Source organism: Cheilinus undulatus, linkage group 8 (assembly GCF_018320785.1).
Source record: "Cheilinus undulatus linkage group 8, ASM1832078v1, whole genome shotgun sequence".
Classification (NCBI taxonomy): domain Eukaryota; kingdom Metazoa; phylum Chordata; class Actinopteri; order Labriformes; family Labridae; genus Cheilinus; species Cheilinus undulatus.
In genome coordinates this window covers 41,577,261-41,588,629 of record NC_054872.1, presented here as the reverse complement: position 1 = coordinate 41,588,629, position 11,369 = coordinate 41,577,261, and the positions used below count along the sequence as shown (strand labels likewise).

General features: G+C 36.8%; 2 protein-coding genes across 5 annotated transcripts in view; both read right to left on the bottom strand.

Annotated features, from left to right (window-relative positions):
* Positions 1–1,654: 1,654 nt before the first annotated feature.
* Positions 1,655–10,227, bottom strand: LOC121514101 (high affinity immunoglobulin epsilon receptor subunit beta-like). Of its 4 annotated transcripts, none has more exons than XM_041794189.1 (7): positions 10,090–10,227; positions 7,182–7,375; positions 6,610–6,729; positions 5,846–5,902; positions 4,348–4,545; positions 4,033–4,149; positions 1,655–2,716 (listed from the first exon to the last, which is right to left on the bottom strand). In XM_041794189.1, exons 2-7 carry the CDS (start codon positions 7,356–7,358, stop codon positions 2,651–2,653), a joined length of 735 nt encoding a protein of 244 aa, XP_041650123.1. In that variant the 5' UTR covers positions 7,359–7,375; positions 10,090–10,227; the 3' UTR covers positions 1,655–2,650. The 4 variants fall into 4 exon arrangements, with proteins under 4 accessions (XP_041650123.1, XP_041650126.1, XP_041650125.1 ...); XM_041794192.1 differs by lacking the exon at positions 10,090–10,227 and adding an exon at positions 9,443–9,462; XM_041794191.1 differs by lacking the exon at positions 10,090–10,227 and adding an exon at positions 8,011–8,030.
* LOC121514103 overlaps positions 1,655–11,369 on the bottom strand; it is a 32,373-nt gene continuing 22,658 nt past the window's right edge. The window contains exon 8 of the mRNA XM_041794195.1: positions 1,655–2,006. The gene's annotated coding sequence lies outside the window, so the exon portion shown is untranslated. The remainder of the gene's footprint in view (positions 2,007–11,369) is intronic.

Sequence of the window (11,369 nt, the reverse complement as noted above, 5' to 3'; positions counted from 1 at the left end):
CATTTAAGTTCATTTCTGGCCCACAGCTGTCATCAGACAAAGTAGGAACCCAGTCGTAGGATATTTTATTAACTTTAGTAAACTTTTATGGTGATACTGGAATATATCATCCATTGGCGCATTAAATGAAAACAGAATGGATGTAATAACTACCTCTGTTCTGTAGCAGTCCTCATAGCAGCATAGAAAGTGTTGGCCAAAATGCTGCAGGTCCCATCTGTTTACAAACTGAGTCACATATAGAATAAGACTTACCTGTTTGTGTTTGTCAGAGTAAAGGGAAAGGATCTATCCAACAAAGTCTGACTGAATGTGAGTTTATGGCACAGTTTGTTTGGAAAGGGAGGAATAGGAATCAACATGTTCCCAGATGGACTACCCCTCATCTGGAAGTTATAAAGAAAACCCAACCCCTTCTTCCTCATTTAGCTAAACTCAAGACAAATGTTAAGACTCCAGGCCAAATTTCCTTAGCAGGATTGTGACACATTTATTTACTTCTTGATTGATGTGAAAGTATTTTCAGTAAACCTTTCATGGGGGATTTTATGAGTTTTTTAAATTTACTTTGTTAAACGTGCCCCCCAGGATTTAACCTCCTTATCAGGAAAATAGCCAAAATGGAGAGATACATTATGCCTATTTTGATTCATTTAGCAATTCAAATGATTTATTTGTGGCTAAGTTTATGTATAGTAATCACCCACTGTTATTGACAGATGCAATACACAATTATGCGTGGCATATTTGAAGACTTGAAGGCACCCAAACAGATGTTTCTGGGCAGCTTAGGGCTGTGTCAAACTCAGACAGAGCAACAGTGAGCCAAAATCCTCAGGAAGAGCCACTACTGTAGATTGTTCATTTGATTAGGGGTGAAACATACACTGAGCAGAAACTATTGAGGATATTTCAAAATATTTTAAGTTCTTTTTTTGCTAAGTGCCAGTTTCCTTATTTCTTAACATCTTAAAATCTAGTTTATTCTACTTCAATGTCATTTTGATGTCTATTGATGCTCTTTGTTTTAAATGTTTATTGTATCTCTGTAAAGCACCTTGAACTGTGCCTAAATGTCTATAAATTTTTCTTGATTCAAAAAGACACTAACATGTGGGAAAGCCCATTAAAAATAAGTGATCCTAATGCATAATAGATCATTTTTAGTGTTGGCGAGCTTCACGCTATCACCCAAGAACAGAGCCCCATGGCGGGATAAAGGGGAAAGCTTTCTGGGACTCAGCCCCATCAGGGGCCCATACAGGTAAGCAAAAACATGGTCCATCCTAAATTTAAGCAATAATTTATTTTTTTTTTAAATAAAAAAACTATCCCAAAATCGCACACTTTTTTCTTGAGAAAATATTAAAATTTTGCTGGGGAATCAAGGACAAGAAAAGATGGTGCATTTGACCACCATGTGACTGAACCACATGGTTTTATCCCCATAAAGGCAGTCTCATTATTTAATAGCCATACCTCGTACATCACAATACTTCATTGCTGTCTACAACTTGAAACGAAGCAGCTTTTCACCCAACAGTTGTGGAAAAATCAAATATAAGTAGTTATTCAGTGATTCCATTTCTCAGTCATGCTTTAAGGCGTCTTGTAAAGGACAGAGCAGAGGTACAAAGAAAATGAAACCCACAGCTATGAGCCATTTTTATTCATGTTTTTAACATGGTTTAAAATAAAACAGAAACCCCATCAGTCCATCAGTGTTACACACATGCATGGACTTCCCTTCCAGTTACAAAACTACTGACCTTGAGGCACATCGCTCAACAATCATAATAAAGAGTAGCATTAAAAAACAGAAACAGACGAAATCAAAGAGAGGCTGTTGATTATTATTCAAAGTGCTCTGAAGAATAAGTGCAAACATTTTGAAACAACCCTCCAGAAAAGACCCAACATTTCAGCTGACTTTGTACTCACTGCATTAGTGTAATTCAAGAGTAAATACATTCAGTGGTAAAGATGCATAAGAGCTTAGGAGTAAACTTTCTCTTCAGTAATAGCGCAAAGCAGAGATTTGGATTTAAAGGGGACATATTATGCAAAAATCACTCTTTCAGGCTTTTCTAACAAAAATATGAACACCTGGCCTGTCCACAACCCCCCCTAAGAATCAGAAAAATCCATTCCTAACCCCCCTCTCTTTCTCCACCTTCCAGAAAATGTGTGCTAAAACAAACCGTTCTCAGATTTTAACCTCATGTTGACAAGTGGGGAGTAAGCACACGCCCCCAGGTTTGGATGGCCCTCCCCACTTGGAAGAAAGTTCCACACTCCTCTCCAGATCTTCCTCTTGATAGCTCAGTCTGACCTTAGTCTCGGAGGTTGATGGTTCAAATTCCAGTCAGGTCCTTAATTTTGTATAAGAGTATCTGTGACATTGTAACATAAGGAGTGCCATATCCATTTCCTGAGAGGGGTGTGGTAAGAGATGGAGTCAGGTAGCGAATTACAATATAAAGCCACAGACACAGAAACGGCTTGTTCTGAGAAGGGCTGAAACAGAGGGCTTTTCAGACATGCAAAAATCTAGTACTGGAGTCTTTTTTAAGCAACAGACTTCACAGGCATGTTTTGAGGACCTCTGAGAACAATATAAACTTGTCTTAAAAGGTAGAATATGTCCCCTTTAACCTGCAGGGTTACTGGTGACTTCCTCCAGCAGTGGTTTGTACTGATCTGGGTCATCAGGGCACTGGAAGAGAAAATCAATATCATGAAATCGTGCAATGTAATCTTTATGAGAACTTTATAAAGGTTATAATAGCTCATTTCACAATGAGCTATCTTTAATAAACATCAAACTGATTTTCAAGTGTGTGAATGATCTTGCTCCACAACTGGTCAGTCAACTGGTTCAAAAGTACTCCAGTAAAGGAGCCATTACAAGAGGAGCAGTTAGTGGAGACTGTAAATCAGCAAAATGCAAAACAACATTTGGCCAGTCCTCTTTCTCAGTTAAAGGCCCACAGATCTGGAATACTCTCCCATCAGAAATAAAAAAACACTGACTGACTAGTATTCAATAAGACGGTAAAACAATGGCTCAAACAAAGGCAAATCTGTGAACACTAAGCTACATGTCTTAAAAATTTTATATCATTCAGCTCATTTTACTCCTTTTTATCTTTTTTCTTAGCTACTTCACCTATTCTCTTAACTGTCATTTTAGTCATTTTCATTCGTCCGTATGTTTATGTCTGACTTACTGTTGCTTTTATGTATGTGGCTGCATGTTTATGTTTGTCTTGCTGCCGTTGTTTTTATGTATTTTTTGTGGTTGTTCATTTATGTCTTCTGCCATTGTTAGTCTTTTATGTCCATTTTATTCTGTTGTATCATATGTGTTATTTCTCAAAAGCATAACCAGGGACAAGGACTGCAAATTAGCCATGGCTAGATGTCTTTTATACATTGCATCGGTTGCACTGTAATTAAATGCAGCAATGCTCATGTATTGTCCCTGATAAATAAACGGATAAATAAAATAAAATAAATAGACTTTTACAGAGAGCAGTTTTAACTCTAAAGGCATAAACCAGTTCAGATCACCAAAACAACTTTACTTCCATATTTGGCTCTTTAAATCTTTAATGGAGGTACTGTTAATTCTGAGGTAAGCTGCAAGTCTGAATGCAAAAGGACAAACTTTTCACCCAGACTTTACCTACATCTCCACCAGCCCCTGTACACTTTTACATGAAGTCACACTGAGCTGATGTGAGAGTGCAGCAGGAAATATGTAGGAAAAATAACACAGACAGGTACAGGTAGTGCTGCAGTAAATGTGGTTAATTGTAACGTGGACAAACATTTATGCAAAAAAAGAATTGTTCAAATCTAAAAATTTTGCTACAAATTTGGGATAAATACACATCAAAGGCAATATGCCTTCTAAAAATAAGGACCTCTCACCTCTAATGCTTCACAAAGAAAATGAGATTATGTTTGTTCAGCCAGTATTCCCTGTGTTAACAAGTTAAACAGTGAGATATGATGTGTAGACTCTACCTTGTTCTCTGTCTTCTGCTTTAGAGCTTTGATCCCCAAAACAGCAGAACTGATGGTGACACAGAGCTCCAGGACTGCCAGGACGATCAGCACAGCGTTGATGCTCCTTAAAATCATCTGATCAGACACAAAAGAAATGATGTGACCTTTAAAATCACTCCTTTGAAAAGTTTTTTCACAGTTAACTTGTTGTTAGTCTGTATAATAATCACTGATCTAACTAAAATTGAAATTCAATCAGTAAAATATTTTTTCCATTCCTCAGCTACACAGTGTGTGTTTTCACTCACTAAATACCACTTATTAAACACATACCAGAACCAGATCTTGTGTCTCCAGGCATTTGGTCATTTCTTCAGGTGAAGGTGTCACCCTGTGTCTGTTTTCGTAATTATAATCATAATCATCACACATCCACTCCAACCAGATTTTTAAGACGTTGATGATGTAGAGAGCGATGGCTGCGATGGCAAAGGCAACTCCTGATAGATTCAAGGTCACACTGAGGATGACCTGCAAAAAGAAAAAAATACATAATTTATTCAAAACCAAACACAAAGAGTGTAAAATAAAACACTGCTGAGGGAAAAGTAACAATGCACAAAGTGCAGACTAGGTGTGAGTGATCCATGGTGCCTACTAGTGCTGAGTTTTAATCTTTATTCTGATTTTGGCATCCAACAGACATGATAACAACATAACTGAGTTTAAATGATTTCTGCATTGCATGAGGGCTCACAGTTGTTTTTTTTAACTCCATGTATTAATATTTTTAGATATTTATATTTTCCCCACTTATCTAAATTCATTTGCTGCTTTTTAGTCAAAGTGTTTCAAGTGATAAACTGCAATAAATACGTTTGATGCAAATCTTAAAAAAAACAATGAGTAATTGTGTTTAATTATTGTGATCTCAATTTCAATTAAAAATAACCATGATAATTTTTTTATATAAAAACCGAGCAGCACTAGCACCCATGTACAGTAAATGCTTTCACTGGGACACTGCACAGATATTTCCTGACTTTTTACTTTTTTACAACAATAATTTGAAGTAGAGATTTGTGTAAACTAGTAGTTGTGTGAAGTGACTGATTTTTATTTCCATTTCTTTTCTGAAATATGACTTTTTGTCCATCATATCTTGATTTTTGTCAGCTCTGTCAGACACACTAACATGCACTTAATCAAGGTGAATATCAAGTTTTCAGGTAACTAATACTGGTATTTAGTAGAATGTAATCATCCATAAATGTATGTCAGTACATCCACTGGTTAATTAATTATCCAATCAAATCGGTAGTTAGGAAGTGAATGAATTGCTGAAATACAGAGAAACAACTGATGTAAAACTTGATATTGACACAACTTTTCAAAGTTAATTCAGCTTCACATCCTTCAGTGACGAGCTCAGCTGATGTGAGCCTTCAGACTCTGCTTTGTGTACTGAAATCAGGTCCATTATAAATGTCAGGAAACTTGATTTAAGACCACATATCAATGTCCATGGTCCACTGTGTCTTTTGGGAATGGATGGATCTCTGCTGAGTCCAAATATCCATAATTTAAGCTGATATTAGTCTGTTTTTCCCTGTTTTCATCTGTTTCCTATAGAGCAGCCAGTGGTGTTTCAGACCATTTTCCCACTCAGCCAGACTGAGCATTTGGATTGTGGCTCTTGCAAAGGTATTTTTTCAACAATTTGGCTCTTTGTTTAGCAGGACTGAGTAACACTGATTTATACAAAACATGAATAACAGTTGACCATCAAATGAAAGCTCCAATGAAGATGTTATAAAGCTGTACTACTCACCAGACATGGACTTGGGAACTTCTCAGACAAAATGTTCATGATGCCGAATAAAATGAACTAAAGAAGAGACAAAAAAGAAAATGATTTAACCTTTCACCTTTTCACACCAAGGCTGAGAACCACAAGCCATTACTATTGTCCTCAACTTAAGTATTTCATGAAGCAAGGGTAACACTGATGCACCAGGGTAAGCAATTTAATAATGAGACTTATTAATGCCAACTGAGAACAACGACATTAAAGAAGCCTTGAGGAGCTGTTTTTGGGTTGGCCTGTGCCTAAAAGAAATATGTTGTTGCTCTGTTTTTGGTCAAGTATTCAAAAAAATATGCGTAAACTCAGATGTAAGACAGGGAAACGTACAGAAGGCAAATCTTATGATCAGTCAAAAACTACTTTTAATGAGATGGGGAAAAAACAAATTGCACTGATTCAGAAATATGCCAGGGCATTAAAAAAACCCTCTTGATATATTCTTGAAAATCGTTTTCAAAGCTGCTCAGAGGGTTAGTGAACTATCTCTGGTGTTTTAATCTTAATATCAGTGTCAACATGCTAATGCAGAGCAGGTCCTGTCCTGTGTGAACAAGCTGTAATACCCCAGAATCACTGCAAACCCCCAATGAAATTGCATCATTCCTAATTCTAGCTTCACAAAAGACTTGGGAGTTATTCAGAAACACATACCATACTTAAATTTAGGTTATGGAAAATGTTGGTTTAAGAGCAAAATAAAAAAACAAATAAAATGTTGGTTTGCTTACCAGTACTCCCATCCAAATAGGATACTCGTAGTCACGCATCTGCCATGAAGTGACGGAAGCACAATTGAGGAGGATTGTTCCAAGGCCGATGTTCAGCAAACCAACCATGATATGCAGGGCCTGAGGAGGAGCAAACACAGTGTGAACAACATGTACCTGTACAGTTTTACTATACTTACCATGTGCAATGGTTTGAGTACATTAGAGATCAGAGCTGTGGTGCAGAGAGTACTTTAATAGGACCTCTTTCTCTAAATTCCATTGTCTTTCCTTCCTAAATAAACAGAACTTTACCTGAAGATCCTAGAGGTACAGAGCTCTGACAGTATTATGAAAACACTCTTATAAAATGTGACTCCAACATAATTATGACAACAATATACAACTGTTAGGAAAGAGAAAGAAAAATTCAATTGGACTAGTATTTTGCTTAAGCTAATGTATCTCTGGAAACAAATTATTTCATAAAAGGTTAAACCAGACCTGTGTGGAGGAAGAAAAACTTATTTAAAAGCTGCTGAGTTGTGTGCTTTCACAGACTAACTTGAAAAATGTGTGTGGCTGTAACTCACCCCCAGGACTGACTGAGAAGCTCCCTGAAACTTCTTCAGGCGCTGAGACACAGAGCAGCAGACAGGGCTGTAGCAGAGGCCTCTGAGGATTTGGCATATTGGAGGTAAAGAACTTTGGGGGTCCGGGGTCAAAGTGAACACAGTGACCCCGTCACTTCTGGTCATGGTCACAGACATCCTGCTGATCCTGTCGACTGAAAAGAAAAAAAATGCAAAATCAGTTTTTGGATACTGTTTCTTACTCTTTAACTTAAAAACAAATAATGAGTATTAACATTAAAGTACATAGTATTTATTATTTTCATTTCCTCTTTGGTCACCAACATTACTGTCAAGTGAAACAAAGCTACATGTCATTTCTTTAAAACACTGATTGTATTCTATTTCCACAAACAGTAAAAAGGTGTCATACAGCTAATCTTTAAAAATTTTATATTTAATGTGGAAGTGATTTTCTCAACCAGTCAGTGTTTTGGGTCAGTCTGTTTCCAAAGAGGACCCACAGTATAAGCCTGACTGGACGTTTGAAGACTGCCATCATCACCATTTAACTTTGCAAAAATCATGCACGTATTGCCTCAAGGATTATTGCTTGGAAAGATTTGAGTTCTTATGGGCAGACCTTTTCAGTTTCTCATCATCATACTGCACAATAAGAGTTCAATGATGCCTATTTTTGAATCAAAAATACTGCTGCATTTGTGATGACTTATGTTTAAGCCTCTGTGCAGTGGCATCCATTTAGAGCCTTGGATATAATTTGTTGTTGTGATTTGCTTTTTCAATTAACAAAAGAAAAAAACAAAACAAACTCAAGAACTGAACTGACCACTGTTGAATACCAGGATCAAACATGTCAATGTCCATGTGAAAAATATGGTTTAAAAAATGTAGGTTTTTCCTTCAAACAAATTTTTTTGATGTTCTTGTTGCCATCCTAGTTAAAAAAAAAAACAAAAAAACATTTAACTTCTCCCCACACATCCTATCTTATCCGTCCATAGTATAGATGTTACCTGGTGCCTAAACTACACAAGCATTAACAAAAGCCCAAATGCTATAAACCACAAAAATACCAACATTAAACTTAATGCCTAGGTCCCTCCCTCTAAATAAATAACTCAATAAACTACATGAAACAATGTGAATAGCTCCAGCAGATTTAAACCCCCTGTGCTAACAGCCCTTACAGTTCAAGCAGCTTAAACAAGCTTGTTGTTCCCTGTAACACAATTAAAACAACATGCCTACAGAATGCAGGCCTGCTAGTGGTCCTTGATAGGGACCAAGACAATGCTGAAATTCAAAATAATACAGTAAAACCTCTGTCACACTGCATATATTGCTTGATTGCCCGCAGATATTCTGCTCCTCTGTGGGTGGTGTGTATGTCTGTGTGCCATGTTCCAAGTTTTCCTGCCTCTCTGCTCGTTGTTTTAGTTGTACTTCAGTGTAGATAGAGTAGTTTGTTCTGTTACAGAAATTAAATACTCATACACAAGACATAAAAAATTGGTCTGCTCAACCAAACAAAACAAACAACAAAAAAACAACAAAAAAATCTACCTGCGGCGGTACGCTGAAAGTAGCCCAATTCCACGGGAAAAACCGCGGACCTGGCAACCCTGACACTGGTACATAAATCCACTATTTACAGCCAATATTACCTGCTATTTATGGAAAGCATAGCCTGTTATTTACAGCAAATATAGCCCCTAATTTACAGCCAATATAGCCTGCTATTTATGGCAAATATTGCCTGATATTTACAACCAACATAGCCCCATATTTACAGCCAATAAAGCTCAACATTAACACCTGATATAGCCAAATAACTGCAGCCAATTCACAATATTTTTTTACAGCAGAGAAAGCATGATTATTATAGCCAATATAGCCCAATATTAATGGCCAACATAGCCTGCTATTTATAGCTAATAAAGCCCCATATTTACAGAAAATATAGCCTGATATTTACAGCCAACATAAACCCATATTTTCAGCCAATATAGCCAAAAATTTACAGGAAATATAGCCCAAAATCCATAGTCAATATAGCCCACGAACTGCAGTAAATAAGCTTACAGTGTTATTTCTTGAGCAGATAAAGCCTGACATTTACAGCCAATACAGCCTGACATTTATAGTAAATAATATAACCTGATATTTAAAGCCAACATTGGTTCAAATATCAGCTGATATAGCTTGATATTTACAGATGATATTTCAGCTGTATCATATTTGACAGTGCCAATAATTACCTTTTAAAACTTACATCATGCTGGCTGGTGTCATGTCAATAACATAGCTCATCCCTTTTACTTAGTTATTATCCAAAAGTGGTGTAGGAAGCAAGGAAGTTTGGAAGAGCAAGTGGACATCATCTCTACTTTCAAGAGGAGGCTGGCTCATGCTTGCAATGGAGCATCTCTTAGTTTTAATACCGTAGGCTTAGACTAAATGAACACAGACCTCTACCCATTTATGTCTCAATAATGCATGACACTAGCTCTGTGTTGCTCTCAGATGGTTTGTGGGTCGATGTGTGTGGAAGAATACCAGCTGTCAAACTTCAATCTCACTGCTACTTAAAATTTCATATGCACTTTTTGGTTATCATTAAAACTACAGGAAGTCGCCAATTAACACAGTTACTTTTTACAGCACAACACCTTCAAAAACGCATCTTTCTTTGCATAAAGGCATAAAATGACTTTTTATGCTAAATGGTCGAATACAGCCACAAAACTATACACAAACCTTTGAAATCATATCAAACTATCATAAAGTCGACTAAAACTAGCATAAATACACCACCGTCACAGTTGATACCGAAAAAGTAAATGGAAAGTTTAATGCGTTTCAGAAGGCATGCAGAGACGTGTTGTGCGAATTTTTCGAGACATACCAAGATGAACAATGGCAGAGATGAAGACAAAGAAATCCTATTTCAAGCTTGCTGTAAATGTTCAAGATTTCTAAAATAAATACCACATAAACCAAAACATCGCCCTTCTTCACAGACTGGGGCGTTGCTTTTTCAACTGCATTGTGCTCGGTGCTGCCACCACTGGCCGAAAGCTGTACAACAATGGCAAGGTCATTTAAGTTCATTTCATGCTCACATCAGTCATCAGACAAAGTAGGAACCCAGTAGTAGGATATTTTGTTAAGTTTAGTGAAATTTTATGGGGATACTGGAATATATCATCCATAAGCACATTAAGCGAAAACAAAGAAAACCTAACCCCTTCTTCCTCATTCAGCTAAACTCAAGACAAATGTTAAGACTCCAGGCCAAATTTCCTCAACAGGATCGTGGCACACTTATAATAGATTTACTTTCCCATGAAAGGGAATTTAGTGTTGCAGCAGGGGCACACAAAAGACAAGGTACACATGTGCAATATCAGCAGTGAAAATAAGATCCAATTAAAAGCCTAAGAGTCAGACATAATAAAAGCAACACATTATAAGAAACACCATACACATACAGAAAGTCACTAACAAAAGATCATTTCAGAGCTTGTACAAAACATGGAAAATTACCACCAAATGATGCAAAAAGTGCTATGTAAGGATGTGCAAATAAGCAAAGATAGTGCAAGAACAAGAGCAACCTAAGGGCTACTTGCCATTAAGTAAATAAATTGCACTGGGGATAAATGACACCTGTAGTCTTTTAGTCTTCCTCATAGGAACCCCGAAACAACAAAAAGGCAAAAGCTCAAACTCACTCTGAAGTGGATGATTAGCAAAATCCAGAATAGCATTAGCCCTCCTAAGGTCCTGTCTATAGATGGGCATTACTCCAGCCTGCTGTCTTCCTGAGATTTTTCTAGCAGTTTTAACAAGACTACCAAGGTGATTCTTGATTGGGCAAGTTCAGGTTGTCAAACCATGCAACAATACAAAAGGTTAAAACAGATTCCATAAAACTTCTGTAAAAGAGAGTCATCTCGATAAAAACATGGGAGGCTTTAATTTTCCTCAAAAAAAAAAAAAAAAATCTTTGCTGAACATTCTAAGAGGTAACAGTTAATTCTGGTTCAATTTCATTTTGATGTCTATTGATGCTCTTTGTTATAAATTCTTTTTAATCTCTGTAAAGCACCTTGAACTGTGCATAAATGGTCCATAAGCTTTTCTTGATTCAAAAAGACACTAACATGTGGGAAACCCCATTAA